This window comes from Rhamphochromis sp. 'chilingali' (genome assembly GCF_963969265.1).
Source record: "Rhamphochromis sp. 'chilingali' genome assembly, chromosome: 13".
NCBI classification, from domain to species: Eukaryota; Metazoa; Chordata; class Actinopteri; order Cichliformes; family Cichlidae; genus Rhamphochromis; species Rhamphochromis sp. 'chilingali'.
Genome location: NC_137940.1, coordinates 34,594,712 through 34,611,508, shown reverse-complemented (window position 1 = coordinate 34,611,508; position 16,797 = coordinate 34,594,712). Strand labels below are relative to the sequence as shown.

Below are 16,797 nucleotides of genomic sequence, written 5' to 3'. Positions count from 1 at the left end.
CTCCGTGTTGGCGTGTGGCTGTTGTCGGGTCATGTTTTCAGTGTTTCATGCAACAGCTGCGTCAAGTCAGGCCGAAACTCAGAGAGGCACCGGAAATGATGGGTGGCAGCTTTCAAAATAAATAAGACGAGCTCATTGAAGGTAAGATGGGGTTATAGGTAAACTCCCCCAAATATGGGCAATACACGGGTACAAGGAAGACTATTCAACATGCTGAGTGTGTGCACAAATGAGTACACGAGGTGGAAGGAAAGGAAATGAGAAGTGGTGACATATACTCATATTAAAAACAGTGTTGGGGAGTAACGGAATACATGTACCGCCTTACGTATTTAAAATACAAAATATGAGTAACTGTATTCCGTTACAGTTACCGTTTAAAAAGGTGGTATTTAGAATACAATTACTTTGTTGAAATAAATGGATTACACGGTGGTATTTTCCTGTTTCATATTGTTGCGGGTCAGGACTGTTTGGGTTTTGTTTGACAGTTATGTGCCGTTGTTCCAGGCAGGGCGGCAGCGTTATGGTTGCCGTGGTTACAGGGTGACGCTCTCTCTGCGACTGTGTGTTTCCTGGGTGAGAGAGGCCTTTTTGTTGTTGTTGTTGTTGTTGTTGTTGTGCTAAGCTAATAGGCAGAATGCTACAGGCATAGCCCTAAAGAATGTAGCCTCGTGGGCAGTGTAGTCCGTGTTGCAGGGAGAATGGACTGCGACACGTTATGTGTCTGTGAGTGCGAGGACGAAGAAGAAGGAGAGTGGAAAAGTATGAGCTGTCATCGAGCAGAAACGGGAGCTGGAAGCATGTAAATATAATAATAACCACTGCAGCCAAGAAGAGAGCCTGACGAGCCCAGTTGTAAGTAAGCTATTAAGACTCGACTGTACGCTGTGTTCGTGTTTTCCTCTGAAACAATAAGTTCCGTTGCAGCAGTCTTTCAACGCCTCTCTCTGTCTCTGGCTAGAAAAGTTGACCCAGACAACAAAGTAAAGCTAGTTTTCGGCTACTAGCCCAACTCGAACCGAGTATTAGCCAGAAGTCCTTTACTACGGTTCGGAGCCGCGGACCTTCAGTAATAGTAATAAATCACACAGCAATAGTACATTCATGTAGTTGTAAAAAGCATGAAAATATAGTATGTAATCCAAAGTATTCAGAATACATTACTCTCATTGAGTAACGTAATGGAATACGTTACAAAATACATTTTGGGGCATGTAATCTGTAATCTGTAGTGGAATACATTTTAAAAGTAACCTTCCCAACACTGTTAAAAAATATAGGCTACACACACACAATATGGGAATATTATAAAGATTATTTGTAATTGTTAAAGTGCAGTTTACTCTGTCAATGAAATACAGTATGGTTCACGATTAATCAAACGAGTATGTACCTAATTAGTAGATATCAGAGATAAGAAACTTTTAATGATAGTCAGCCTTTGTTTAAAATATAGCAAAACAAAGGAGATAGAAGTTTTAAAAAGTGTTTAAGGTTTAATTTCAGTGGGCAAACATGTGGCTGGCTGCATAGGAAAACTCCCACTGGCACTAGAGCTACTACAACTGAAGGAGGAGTGCATCAGTGTTCATCTTCAGTAAGTACTAATAATCTGTTAGAAAATGTTATACAAACCCTAACAATCGTTGTGTTTTATTCTCAGACTAACCTCTCCTCTCTCACACACAGAGGTAAAACAGTGAGAAACAGCACTACACTTTTATTGCATAGAGTATACAAATGGAAAAACACTGTGAGGGCGAGAGCACAGAGATCATTTTCACTTCCATTTTTAGTTGCCACATGCAGGCCGGGCTTGGTTCTATTGTAGTAACCTTCAGGCCTGAGAGTGGAGCAGGCACACAAACAGCTGCAGGGAACTCCTAAAACTGCACTCAGTCTCACAGAGATATTTCCCCCCTATGTAACTGTTAGAAGGGCACTCATTAGTCAATGCGCTCTGCAGTACAAGTGGGAACCATTTGGTTGTTTGCTCATCTATTCACGCAAACAAGGGTTATCACTGTTCAAGGAGCATGAGAAAGCCACAAGCTGGAGTGAACTGCCTGACACCTCCACTCAACCACACATTTAGGTTTCAGTGTGGGGGTTCATTTCAGTTAGTATCTGAGCCTTTTTCTGGGATTTTCACCTTTTCTGATCAATTAGATTAAAAAGCTGGTGGACCAAAAGCTTTTAAATAAGCCCCCACCCTCCTTTTTTATTTTGCTGAACTAGAAAAGAAAAGAAGCTCAGTTTACACCATTGTGGTTATAGCATTGTGCCATAATTTCCTCTTCTCTACAAAAAAAAACAAACAAAAAACCAGAGGAAGTTTTTCCAGTTTTTCAACACAGCTCACCCAAACGTGACCTCTTCTCGTCTAATCAGCTGCCCTGTAACTAATCATGCCTGGCATTGCGAAAGGGACCTAACATTACAGAGACTACAGAGATGAGGTCAACAGACTGACTGAGTGGTGTTCAGTTAACAACCTCCAACTGAACACCACGAAAACTAAAGAACTTATCTTGGACTTCAGGAAGGGCAGAGCAGACCCGGCCCCACTTTACATTCACGGGAGCTGTGTGGAGAGGGTACACTCCATGAGGTTTCTGGGCGTGCAGATATCTGATGACCTCTCCTGGACTGCAAATACTACAGCGGTGGTTAAAAAGGCCCAGCAGCGTCTCCACTTTCTGAGAGTGCTCAGGAGGAACAACCTGGAGGAGAGGCTGCTGGTGACATTTTACAGAGCCACCATAGAGAGCATCCTAACGTACGGCATAACAACATGGTATGCAGGGTGCTCAGCTGCAGACAGGAAAGTACTGCAGAGGGTCATCAACACAGCCCAGAAGATCACTGGCTGCTCTCTGCCCAGCCTGGAGGTCACTGCAAACTCTCGGTACCTCAGCAGAGCTGGCAATATCATCAAGGACCACTCTCACCCCAGCAACCAACTGTTTGAACTATTACCGTCAGGCCGACGGTACAGGTCACATAAAACCAGGACAAACAGATTCAGGGATAGCTTCTTTCCCAGAGCTACCACCGTAGTAAATAAGCACAAAAACAATTGAACCTATTCCATACCGTCACTGTCATTATATTATGCTGCTATTCATACTGTCATTATATTAATGCTGCTATCCTGTATATATTGTACATACTATTGTTTGAGTACTTACGATTGTTTTTTTTTGTACTTTTTATATTTTACATTTATATTTATTATTGAAACTTGCACCAAGGGAGTGGCACTCCAATTTCGTTGTACTCTGTACAATGACAATAAAGGCTATTCTATTCTATTCTATTCTATTACATTACCGTGTTATTGGTCAGTCAGGTCAGGAAAAGGGTGCGCTGGTTGTCTGTTTACAGTTTTTTAACAGTCACCCTGGGTCTGTCCAAATGTGTACATAAGAAAGAGCAATGCAATCCCAAGCATACATTCATTAATACACTGATTACTTTCCAAAACATCTAACAGTTCGCTCGACAGTTTTTCAAACCAGAATGTGAAAAGCAGCCTAATGTAAGCTGAGAAGCAGTAGCAATATTGGAAGTTGGGGGTCTTTGAAACATGATAGCAGTGTGGACAACAGGAGGAGATAGGGGTGTGGTGCTGAACTGCTGCTGTTTATCACTGTGTGTGCGTGTGTGTATGTGTGTGTCAGCTGACGCAGGGCTGTGGTCAGAGCTTTGGATGAGTTTACTCAGCAGAGGGAGGCAGTGGCTGATTGGAAGTCGGTTTAATGACATAATGAGATAAAGCTCTCACAGAAGCCACTGATCCCAGTCTCTGAAAGAAGCCATTACATATTTATTTGCTCACAAATTAAATCATGGCTGCAGAAACCCCACCTCTTTCACTCACCCTTAACTATGTGTGGGTTTTTCGCTGAGCATCGGGCTTTGGGGGAATCTTTAAGGTGACTTGTTTTGAGATTAATTTATAGTATTGAAGGGTTTTACCTGCACTGAGGAATTTTTCATAAAGAGTTTTATCTACTAAAGACAAAGAACAAAATTTGGTTGTCATTTACTCATTCACACTTTTGTTTACAAATGGTCAGAAACAGCAAGAAAATATATCGATTTGATTAAAACAAGACAACACAGCCTTTAATATACTCGGAGTGATTGTGCTTGTGTGGATTCTGAGCCAATGCTGAGCCAGGAAAAACTCTGGATTTAGATTGTATGGTGCACAGCAGTCACAGGCAACAATAATAGATCCGGTGTCTATGACGCCATCTAGCGGATGATGTTACACACAAACTGTATCGGGCGGCTTAATTAGGGTATTAATACCATTATGTAATATATTCAGATTATGCTTTCCTAATGTTAGAATGAATGGCTGTTACATAAATAAATATGTAAACAAACTTGACTTTTCTTTTTTTTAAAAAGAAAAAAAAACATAAATAAAATAACACGTTATTTATTTCCTCCTAATTATTCACACTCAATACATTTTTTATCTTTATCTGTTTGCTGTTGTTGTGCTCTTTGAGAAATGGAATAAATTAAGACAAAAAGATCTCAAAAGTCACAAGTAATATCCCAGCCGACATGGTAAAAAGTCACCCTAAAAATAAAAGAAAGAAAATGAAAAACAAAATCATATGCACAATATTATGCACACAGATATGCATAAAGGAGCATACATCCGCTAATAATTGTTGCATTTTTTTTCATTATCCAGCCTCATCTACAGTTCCCCTTTAATTCCCTAGAATATTTTCCCATGTATTCCTTTTATAAATAGAATCATGGTCACTATAATTTGGCTTTAAAAAGTAGAAAAAATCCCTCTTTAATGTCAAAGTAAAAAGAAAGACTTCTACATTAATTTCACTTAAAATAACATTTATCATGTAAAGTAACTGGCTGCAGAAATATTCACCCCTTTCCAGTATAGCCATATTTTTCCACAATAGAAGCATTAACCTCACACGTGTGAACGCCAGTTTTGCTCTATTTTTGCATGGGGATCAGGTGTGAACAACTCTTTTTGATTTGATTGAAAACATTCATCTTGTTGTTTTTAAACCATTTCTGCATAGCTGTGTAGCTTTTGCTGAATAAAAGCTAATGATTCTTAGTTCCCTCGGAGACTCAATCAGACGGTCCTCCAGGATTTCCCTCTACTTTTACAAGCCTTTGAATGCCTGCTGCTGCCACCGCCCTGTTTCACAGTGGAGATGGTGTGCATGGCTTGATGTGCACCAAAACATAGCATCTAGTCTGAAGGCTAAACAACCTTCTTCCAGTCAACAGCGGAGTCTCCCACATGCCCTTGGATGAATGCGAGATTTGGGTCTTTCTTTGCAACGAAGAGATTTTTCTACCTTTTTTTTAAGCACTAGCAAATAATTTTCTAGGCACTTCTGACTGGTCATAGGTGTCCTGTCTTGGTGGCCTCCCTCACCACTCTTCTTCTTGCACAGTCACTCAGTTTTAGGAGGATGACCTGCTCTAGGCTGACTTACACATGTGCCGCTTTACATTTCCATTACCTGAGCTCCAGGGAATGTTCAGTGACTTGGATTTTTTTTGTACCCATTCCTTGAATTATACTTTTCAATAACTTTTTCTTTGAGTTGCTTTAGGTCTTCTTTTATGTTCATGGTGTAACTGTAGCCAGAAATATTGATTAACCAGTGACTGGACCTTCCAGACATGGGTGCCTTTGTACTAAAATCACTTGAGACACATTCACTGCACTTAGGTGATATCCATTTCACAAATTGTGCAGTTGCTGCAACCATCTGGCTGGACCGCTTTTGAATTAGATCGGTCACTTTAAAAGAGGGGAAATATTTATGCAGTAACTTATTTTACATGATATATTTTTATTTAATTGTATAAATCTGTTTTTACTTTCACATTAAAGAGAATTTTTTTCATGTAAGTTCTTGTCATAAAAGCTAAAAGATATCAAAGGAGAGCCAAAAAAGGAGAAAACATCCAAATGGCATTTTATGTTTTCCTGATAAACCTTCAGTAGGGTTCCCAAGGATGTTATTTTTACAAGACCCAAGCAATAAAAACATTGCTGCCTATAAAGCACCCTCTCCTAGTGCACTTGCACCCCCAATAGCTGCCTATCCCACTAGGACACCCCCAGGCATCCTCTGTCCAAGCACTGATGGGTCTGATCTGCTCTCAAGCCACAAGGAGGCACAACACAATATTAGGTGGCTGTAATCTTTCTGTTTTAATTGTAAATTCAGTGTGACACTAAACGGCCCTCATAGTGTCATTATCTCACTGAGAGACTGAGATTGTGCAGCCTAAATCCATCTCTGCTACCACTTTCTGTCTTGACCAAGAAAAGGAGATCACAGCACGCCACAGATCACACCACTCGACAAATTTAGTTTTCCGGGGGTGGATATAAGCGCCTTCATTTGGTCGAGTTCCAGAAGGACCACGCCATCCAATGGGATTAGAAGTTGGTTCAGAGAGCTCTGGGATTGGTTGAAAAGCCAATACAACATTTTCCAGATTGCACCTCCCACATGGGGTGACCAAAGGCTTAGTGTGAGCCTGATTAGTTCTGTAGCCGATGGGTACAAGATGTCAGTGAAGACGAGCACCCAAACAAATGCATGGACATAGACATACTTCTGTGAGTATTCATTGAGCAGAAGGCTAAATCTTTCAAATTTGCAACTTTTATATGTAGTGGTGTCAGCTAATAGCTCCTGCTGAATTTAAAATGCTTTTCTGTGAGTTATAGAGTCACTGCATTTTACCAGGCATGTGACACTGTTGGTGTTTGTATGAAAAATGATTTTTTTCAGGGCAGTTTTTCCCATGTAGAAAAAATATCAGTCATAACTGCTGCTTTGTTTTAGTGGGGAATCCAAATTGATTAACCGTTCTTTTATGGTAGATTAAAAGTTTTCATAAAAAGTTGTTTTTTTTAATCTTTTGTTCTGATTATTTGGGATTTTTATCAAATTAGATAAAACTGTTTCTTATTTTCCATTGTTAGTAGTCCAGTTTCTTCTTTATTTATGCCTCTTAAAATGATAAAACTTAACTGATGTTTTGTATTTTATAAACAATTTAATGTTATGTTTTGTGCGCTACATGGGTGTGATGCCTAAAATGTACTGAAGTCATTGAAATTAATACATGCAACATGCACATTTAGTACCCTGGATTGGTGATTCCCTTGTGTTTCAAAACTACTCATGACTAACTAATCTGGTTTAAATGTCTAAAACAATGAGATATGAAAACCAGTCCTCTTTACACCATAGCAGAAACAGGGGCGGCCTCTTCTACAGCCAGTACAAACATGGGGCAGCTTGTTAACAACACTGTAAAAGCAGGCCATTCTAAACTGGCTTTAGCAGATTACAGGACCTGAACAGATGCACTTGACAAAGGAAGATCTGCTTGTGTGTGTGTTTTTAGCACATGCCCTACCTCAGATGCACCTGCTGTGTGTTTATTGGGAAGTTTCAGGATGACTGGATGACTGCTCATGCATCCAATGACATGTTAGAGAGCTTCTATGAGGCAAACACACATTCAGTGGCATAAAGACAATATCAAGAGAAGTTACTGAGAAACATCATGCAATACTTGCTTGTAATGGCCTATCTCAGGGGTACTTGGAGAGGCTTGAGCCCATATGTTAGATATGTTAGCAATTAAGAAAGTATTTGTGAAGAGTGTGGCTGTTGAGAAATCCTTGATGTAGTTCTGATAGATCATCGGTTCCAGAAGGAAAAGAAAAAAAAAGCTTTCAAAATTAGATTAGCTATTATGGTGGACTAACTGGTGTTAGTGGTGGGATTCTCAGAACTGTGATGCCCAGGAGGCTAAATGAGAGGACGACATGGATAAGTTGCATCATAATGGACATTTTAGTTGGAGTAGAGAGCATGGTGTTTCATGTTTTCAATTATGACTTGGTTTACGGTTGTTTACCTGTTAATGAGGGGGCTGTTATATGTCTTCACATCAAATTTAGGAAATTTTATCTGCTTCAGTGGACAGAAGAGTTTATGTTAAAGACAAATGTGCCTGCAGTCTTGCTTTTTGCAACTATCATGCATAGACATGAACTGTTTAAAGTAGTGCATTCTTTCCTTCTCATGAAGGGCCATATAAAATTCCAATGAGGGCTTCTACTGGCCCGGAAGCCGCGCCCTGGATAACCCTGGGCAGTGAATGCACTGTCGCGAGTGACCATCTGTAAACGTCTCCTAAGTCCACAGGAGACAGACACAAAGCATCTTTGCGATGGATCTGGCCTCGTTCCCAAGTGACTCAACCTTCCAGCCTTATCTGCGTATGTGTGTGTGAGTCACACTGAGATTTACCATCTGTCTGCAGGTACCAGTTCCAGAAAAGATGGTGGCCACTGTGCACACCTTGCTCACCTCAAGTAAACATGTTCAACCTGATGAGCAACTGCTGCAACTGGGTCTCCAAAATACAGGAGCCAATCAGGTACAGATATTACACTTTCGCAATCTTCCTGCTGAACTTACTAAAAATAAAACGCTTCCTCTCTCAATCACTCGAGGAGATTATTTTTAGACATTCTTGTAGCATCAGCTCATTGATTGTTCCTAAAATCCACAGAAGTCATCTTAAGCTAATATCAATATGCATTCGTCTGCAGGAAAGTGACCATTCTTGTGGTTGGTCTTGACAAAGCGGGAAAAACATCCTCCATCAGAGGCATGCTAAGAGGTATGCATGTGGCTTTACCAAGGGTTCAACCTCAAGTGTTTATTTCAGAAATACAACAAGTAACCACCTGTGTTTCCCCCCTTCAGTCGCCAATGTTGTCGAATCAGGATCCACACATGGCTGCATTAGACATGAGCTGAGGGTGGAGAATTACCTGGTCACACTCTTGGATGTTGGAGGATCAGCAGAGTCCCGTGGCACCTGGAGGGAGCTCTATGGAGAGGCTCATGGCATCATCTTTGTTGTGGACTCTGGTGACAGGCAGAGGATAAAGGAAGTCAGGGAGGTTCTTTCGGACCTGTTGAAGCAGCCGAGGGTAGCAGGAAAACCTCTACTAGTGTAATTACATTCTGTTTTATATGTCTGAATTTTACATCAGATCTCAAATCATGTGCAAACAATGCCCCCTGGTGGCTCACATGTAAAAATACAGAACAAAATATTAATTGTGACACTTCTCTTTTGCTTTCAGATTGGCCAACAAACAGGATAAAATGAATGCTTTGCTGGGTAGTGAATTGATTGAGATATTGTCTTTAGAGAAGTTGGTCAACCAGAGCCGCTCTCTGTGCCATATTGTAAGTAATATTTCAAAATGATCTAATCAGGCTTAAATCTTATTTAATAAAATATAGACAGCGCTGCATTAAAGGGGGACTCCTTAGATGTGCAAAGAAACTGAGCTTTCTTTCTGTTTCCACTCAGGAGCCTTGTTCAGCCTTAATGGACCTGCGGCGCTGGTCAGACAGAAAGACTCTGCGAGGTCTTCGCTGGTTGCTGCGAGCTGTTTGTCTGGATTATCCAGAGCTGTGTGCTCGTGTAGCTCAGGACAGCAAACGGCCTCTGGAGCCAAGAGAGAGGGAGAGGAATGGAAAAGCAGAGAAAGTGCAAAGAAAAACCAAGGTCGAACGGTAAGAAAGGCCTTCAGAGCTCAAATATTGCAGATAAAGGCATTAATGTCTTAACATGAATTTGTTATTACCTCAGAATAAGATCCAGCAAGTCAGATCTGCGCAAGGTTCATCGGCCCAAAGACAAGGAGAAAAAACCCAAGAGCGAAGGAAAGCTGCAACCCATTCGGAATATGCTGCAAAAGGTCAGAAAAATGTCTTGCATTCTTTATAAAACCTTATAAAATGTAATGCGATCAGCAGCTAGGCCATAAATTCTTCATAGAATAATGATGGTACCATCGCAAATAATGATGGTGATTCTCAAAGAAACACACTAAAACTTGTATAAGCAAAAACTCCTAAATCCTAAATTTGTTTCTGTGGCATATCTGTTGTATTGGGTTGTATTAAACCGCACATGTAGATGCTGTCTGCCTTCATGTGTTTGCTCTACTATGATTTTATCTGTTGCATTAAATGTTCTGTTTTAAATTCATTTCAATAGGGCTACGATTAATGATTAATCTGCCAATTCTATTGATGATAAGTCTAAATGTCGGGATGCACAATTCGTTTAATAGTCTGCATTTTCAGAAATACAGAAAAATGCCCACCTCAGCTTTGGAGAACAAATTCTCCCATTCTCTTCTTTTGAATTTTCATTTTGGTGATGTGGCAGGTGTATAAACTGCACTTTGCTTTAAATTAAATCTATTTCCAGGACACTTCGCTGAAAAAGAAGCTAAAGACAAAGAAGAAGAAGAAGACAGTTAAGGTGAAGGAAGGTGAAAAAGATGAGGGACCGCCGAACGAAGAGGAAGAGGACGGTGACGCCAATGAAGGAGAGCAAGATAACTCTGGTCACAGAGACAAAGCCAGCAGTGCTCTGATCCCTCCAAAAAAGGACAAACTTAAACGCAAAACAAAGGTGAAAGAAGAGACGCTGGATGTGCCAGAATCACCAGAGAATGACGAGAAACCACTGAAAGGTTCCCAAAAGCAGTGATTGGATTACACTCAGTTTTAGTGGTTAGCTGTTTAAGAATCTCAAATCTACTTTTTTGTCTTCTGTCTAGTTAAAGGAGAAAAGAAGAAGAAGAAGAGAGTTGTGAAAGTGAAAAGAAAAAACAAGATCAACACAGAGGAGATGCCAGCAGCTTATTCGCAGCCCGTGGACCTTTCTGCAACCTTTGGTGAGCCTCATCCACTTCTTCCACCCAACAATAAAACACACTAACCACACTTTGGACTCTGACAGCATGAAATCGCAGTTTTAATATTATAAGTTCAACCTGTCTCCTGACAGATCTTTACCGGAAAGCAATACTAGCTCTGAAAGAGCGTCAGGATCAGGGACAGTGAGAGTGAATCGTGCGTGTGTCCTGCCATCTGAGTGAGGATGTGGGTCCACAGCAGACGTACACAACACATTGCATCCCTTCACACACACACTACTATTTCTGTATCTCTTTCCATATTGTAGACTTTCAACCTGATTCCTGAACCTTTGGAGGGAATTTGCAGACTCCGAAGTGTAGTGAAGGGCAGGTCTGAAGAGTTGTGCTTTGATAAAATAATATCACATTGTAAAAATAAAATGTGTTAAATATAAACTTGTGTACACGGCCAATACATCTAAGAGGATTTTGTTTATATACATTTTTGCAGTTTTGAATGAAAAGAAAACTGGATTTTTAAACTGTTTGTCTGTTTTGTTTTTTGTAATTATTGTTTAAACATTTTCCCATAATAAACAGTGTACTGGGGAACGTTCTGCATATTGTTGAGTGGATCACTTGCATAATACACTAGTATATATTATATAATAAACATTTGTTAATACATTTGCATAATTTCAGGAAACTGGCTCGTGCTGGGCAGCGGCTGCACAATCCTCCTCTGTTTTCTCCCACAGTCCAGAAACATTCACGTGATGTTAACTGGTGTGAAGATAAGGTGGTTGAACGGCTTAAATGTAGTATAAGGTGCTGAATCTGTACTTTTAGGTGTCGTTTGATAATTAGTCATGCATTTTTCCACCTTTCTTCCATCTGGAGAAACTGTTTACCAGATTGCTCGACAGATTTGAGACTTAGCTCTGCAGTTTCTGGCTTTGGCAGAATGATTTGTGAGTTTCATCCATATCAGCTGCACTTCAATAGCTTTCAGCAAAACCTACTAAAGGAACAAAAGATGTAGATAATTGTGATTTGTTCGGTGGTCCTGATCATCAGTTATGATGAAGCTTGTGGTTTCTTCATTTCTTACTGATAAATTTTGGACCTTTTCATATTAAACTGGTGAAAGTGCTGTCCTAAAATATGTCACAGCATTATTACTGCAAGGAGAAAAGTATAATAAATCCAATCAAATATGATGAAATAAGCTGAACAGCTCTCATAGAAATATGGGTGTTCGCTTAAGGAGTGGTTGAATGGTAAATTAAATACATTATAGACTCACATTTTACATTAAACAGATATTTCTTTTGTCTTTTATAAAAACCTGCTCAATTTGTAAGAGAAACTAGTGACTATATAAAAGGGATATTTAGGGAAGCTTTTCTTTTTAGGATCCTAAAATACCACCCGGTGCTCTGATCATCAAATGCCAAAGTCTGGCGACATTAGCAACATATGCTTTATTTTTCATTTAATTGTAACTCAATCTTTAAAATCTACAAAAATCCTATTTCTAAAGCTGTGCAGACAAAAGAAAATTGCCAATTAACGCAGGAGGAAATGGCTGCAAAATAAGTGAAAGAGCTGTGTCAACATTTCATGTCTAATTTCTTTAACATGTGCAAATATGATGTGTGAAAACATGAATTTGCATTAGCAGCCATGTCCTCCACAGGAGGCAGGACTGTCGCGCTTCCACAGCTGCTCGCAGTTTGCAGATCGCTGAGTGCAGCTTTCACTGACAGCCTGTCAATGGTTCACTCACTGAAAGCTGATGTTAAACCAATCATCAGATTGCAATGATACCACATTTTCATAGTGGAATTTATTTTCCTTTTGTCTGGTGGTGGGGGGTGGGGGTGGGGGCAGTATCAGAGATGCCAGTGGCGTCAACAAACTAATACACAAGGGTGGATTCATTATTGCCCAGAATCCGGAGGCATTTCAGTCAGTGAGCGACAGGAGGTCACTCGACAAACTGCTCTCCATCATGGACTCATCTCATCTCGTTCCATACTACAGAAGGGAGCAGAGCACCTTCTCGCACAGACTCATTCAACCCTGCTGCCTTAGTTCCTACTACTCCCTATGAAACTCTACAACTGCTCTCCTTTTTGTCCGTTGTGTGACCAGTGATCCCCGTTTTTACTCTTTACACCCATGACTGCAGTCCAGCCTATACCAGTAACACCATCAGCACATTACCAAATGATAACACAGTTTGTGGACACATCTCAGATAGTGACAAGTCTACCAAAAGAGATAAGATCCTGAAATTGTTAGTTTGGATTTCAGCAAACAACCTGACACTGAACACCAGGAAAACAAAGCAAATCATCTTTGACATCGGGAAGATGTCAGTGCAGACCAGCTCCCTGTCTACATCAGTGGTGACTGTGAGGGCTTATGCTGGTCTGTCCTGGACTACAAAGACCTCAACAGTCACCAAAAAGATGTACAATTGTATAAGTCCTTTAGATGTGACCTTCACCAAGGTCAGGAAGAATATCTGGCACCCAGATATGAGAGAAAATTTGTCAGGATATTCAGGAGCAACCCAGCGACCAGCAAGGCTCAAGCCTGTTATGAAATGGAAATTGCTGGAACACCAGTGTCACTATTGACAGTGAAGCAAGGTTTTCTTCACCATGGGCTGAGAGGGTGCCAACCATGAAAGAAGCCCCTGCTACATCTTCAAGCTCGACTGAAATTTGGAGGATGGATTTGGAATGGATAAAGCAGGCCAACTTTAAGCTTCTCAACCTGAACCCTGTTAAACCCTACTGAATTTGTGGACTGCACTTATAAGCTGGGCCCATGCCAGGAAACCCACCAATTTAAATAAACTTCAAATTCTCCCAAGAGGAGTGGTCAAATATCCAACCAGAACTATGTCAGAGGCTAGTTGATGGCTCCCACAAGCATCTAGTTGAGGTGCAACTTATTAAGGGACATTCAAGCAAATATCAGTGGTGATGCAGATTTACATTTGAGCCACTTCAAATCTGTGCACCCATTTGTTGTTTTTTAAAATCATTAAAGGCGCATGCTGCATAACCATTCACACTCTGGAAATAATTGAAAGCACAAAATTACCATGTCATTCATGCCCATGATAATGCATGCAAACATTTATCTCAGCATATAGCACAGAAGTGGGTTTTATATGTTACCTCTTTTCGTTAAAATCGCAGAGAGGCACAAAACTCACATATAAAGTTGTTGTTAAGCAACTTGAACCCAGAGCTTTTATCTTGGCTGTGAGCTAATGCCATAATTCAGCACTATGAGTGTTTCACGTAGGATGCGTGTCCCTTCCCTTTAATCTTATTCTTAAACTAAGATGAGAAGTAGGTCTTCTGCCTGCTCCGCATCCAGCAGCTCCCTTCCTGCTGCTGCTGGATGCGGAGCAGGCAGGGACCCCGGTCGCCATTTTTATGGTAGATCCAGAAGCCCATCCCCCTCGCGCATCTTCACTGGGAAACGTTCCGACTTTCATTCAGCTCAGCGGGAAGCGCCCGGCCGCATGCACGGTACTGAAAAATGGCTTCACCAAGGACAATAACCATTGTGGCTCTTTCTTTTGCTCTGGGTTTATTTTTCGTGTTTATGGGGACCATTAAGCTCACCCCGAGACTAAGCAAAGATGCATACGACGAAATGGTGAGTAGCGTTGAGTCTTACCCGTGAAGTGTCCGCATCTTTGGGGGGGTAAAGGCCATTGTTCTGCGGTGACTACAGACTCAATGTGTAGGGAAGCTGACCTAAATAGTAAAAGGACGGGAAAATGAGTGTTTTAGATGCTGGGTTGCTCTTTTAATAGGCCTGTCTGTTGCTTGTTTTCCCAGTGGAGAGTCCTGTACGGTTATACAAATGACCTGCTATTATTGCCTGCAACAATACTTTTAGCACGCATGCTAAGCCACCGTGTTTTAGGATAAGACTCAAATTATTTTAGCAGTCATCCCTGTAAACAGATAGCATACATAAAATAGTTTAAAACGGGCCTATCCTTAGCTGAATATGGATGAATAATGAATGAATGAAAGCACTTCCTTTTTCTTTCTTCTTAAAACATGCTGTAATTCAGCTTAAAGATACAAAGAAGCATGCGGGATAATTAACAGTTTTGGAAGTGAGAGATTGGCCTTTATAACCTAAAATGTCTTGTAGCTCCCATGGATGGATGGATAGATAAGATAGATAGAGAAGCAACTTAGCAGTTGGAGAGCAATGGTGGCGCATTCTAGCAATTTCTGTGAGATGCACCTGCGGGTGCTGATGTTGAACTATCCTGTGGAAGATCATCGATGGCATGCCTGTTGGTTTAATTACTGCATTCCCAAGCTCACTGAATATCATAATTGGATGAGTTTGCAGGTTTTCTTGAGCAGTGAGCAATAGTGAGCAATAGGCTGGAGAGTCATTGTGCAGCCACAGTGATGATAAACTGTCATCTAGATGTTGTACCTGCTGACCTGAGTGTGGTGACTCCACCTGGTCCTTACATGGCCTCACTAAAAGACATTCATAGCAGCCTGTAGGCCAAAGTTACACACTATAGGTATTCATGAAGATTTCTTTTTTCTTTCTAGAAAAGGGCATACAAGAGTTATGCCAAAGCATTGCCGGGCCTGAAGAAGATCGGGATCAGCTCAGTCCTGCTACGTAAGATCATTGGCTCTCTGGAGGTGGGCTGTGGGGTGGTTCTCACCCTTGTACCAGGCCGGCCAAAGGACGTAGCCAACTTCTTGCTGCTGCTTGTCATGCTGGCTGTGCTCTTCTTTCACCAGCTAGTAGGAGACCCCCTGAAACGGTACGCCCACGCTCTAGTCTTTGGTATTCTGCTCACCTGCCGATTGCTCATTGCTCGCCAGAGTGATGACCGGCCAGAAAGAGAGGACAGCAGAGAGGAACAGCACATCAACGATCAGGAAAAGAACAAGGTCAAGCAGTCTTAAGGTCTTTCCTCTTGGTCTATGGATTGTAGTCATTCAAATTTTGAAGGAAACATTCACTCCTAGTAATAATACTACACACACACACATCCTCTGTCCCATCCAGCTGCTGACTGATGACTCTCACCTACTCCTCTACACTCTTACTGTGAAACTGAGAACTCCTGACCCATCCATCCTCTACATAACCGTGGACAATCGTACCTTTGGAAACTGATGAGCTCAGCTCATTGTCACGTTTATCCATCCCTGTTTCCCTATTTATTTCAGTCCTACACTGTGTTCAATGTTTTACTCTACTAAGAATCTCTGTTATGTTTTAGGTTGATTTGAGAATGCTGTTTTTCATTGAAGAATCTTTGTTGTTTTTCTTTCTAATTTGTTTTTATATTGTAGGTAGGAGAGGTTAATGATGAATTTCAAGCATGTTTAATTTGGTCAAATTTACAGAGTTTAAACTAAAAAAGGCACTGATAAGGGGAATTTTGGACTTGCTGTACTTTTTTAATTCGTCTTACATATCCAGGTCTGATGTTGATGCAGTGTTACCCAGTGACTCCTTCAGTTAAAAAAACAACCTATAAATCCTTTTTCATTTTTCATCTCAGTAGACTTTTGCAGAAGTACGCATGAAATCTTCTCAAAGTAAAATAAGCTGAATATCATCCTTTCAGTTCTGTTATTACACTGAAGTTGTTTAGCTGGGAATGATGGTGCTCGCTGCCTCAGACGTCGGCAGCCTGCTTGTACTGCAGAACACAACCAAATCAGAAGAGTATTTTCTCATTGAAACTCAATTTTACCATTTGTAATTCACAGTTGGAAGTCTTAAATTCTAATCACGGGTTTGTTTCTTCTTCTCTAAAGATATGAAAATAATTCCTACTGCGGTTGAAAATACTGTCAATTTTGAGACTCACAATATTTCTGTAAATGATATACTTAAAATAAAGAATTGGAGCTCAGCCTGACTAGTGCATTTCATTCCATTAAAGTTAACTAAAAATACCTTAAATATGAATCACGAGC

The 16,797-nt window shown here is 40.7% G+C and overlaps 2 protein-coding genes across 4 annotated transcripts; both read left to right on the top strand.

Moving 5' to 3' along the window:
• Window positions 1-6: 6 nt before the first annotated feature.
• arl13a (ADP-ribosylation factor-like 13A) lies at window positions 7-11,415 on the top strand. Of its 3 annotated transcripts, none has more exons than XM_080900613.1 (10): window positions 7-141; window positions 8,374-8,490; window positions 8,666-8,736; window positions 8,823-9,075; window positions 9,209-9,314; window positions 9,442-9,647; window positions 9,724-9,832; window positions 10,351-10,618; window positions 10,706-10,822; window positions 10,936-11,415. In XM_080900613.1, exons 2-10 carry the CDS (start codon window positions 8,432-8,434, stop codon window positions 10,989-10,991), a joined length of 1,245 nt encoding a protein of 414 aa, XP_080756739.1. In that variant the 5' UTR covers window positions 7-141; window positions 8,374-8,431; the 3' UTR covers window positions 10,992-11,415. The 3 variants fall into 3 exon arrangements, with proteins under 3 accessions (XP_080756739.1, XP_080756740.1, XP_080756738.1); XM_080900614.1 differs by lacking the exon at window positions 7-141 and adding an exon at window positions 1,567-1,600; XM_080900612.1 differs by lacking the exon at window positions 7-141 and adding an exon at window positions 4,142-6,649.
• A 2,857-nt stretch (window positions 11,416-14,272) lies between these two features.
• On the top strand, window positions 14,273-16,733 carry tmem35 (transmembrane protein 35). The gene is made up of 2 exons (XM_080900265.1): window positions 14,273-14,473; window positions 15,406-16,733. Exons 1-2 carry the CDS (start codon window positions 14,354-14,356, stop codon window positions 15,769-15,771), a joined length of 486 nt encoding a protein of 161 aa, XP_080756391.1. The 5' UTR covers window positions 14,273-14,353; the 3' UTR covers window positions 15,772-16,733.
• Window positions 16,734-16,797: the final 64 nt, after the last annotated feature.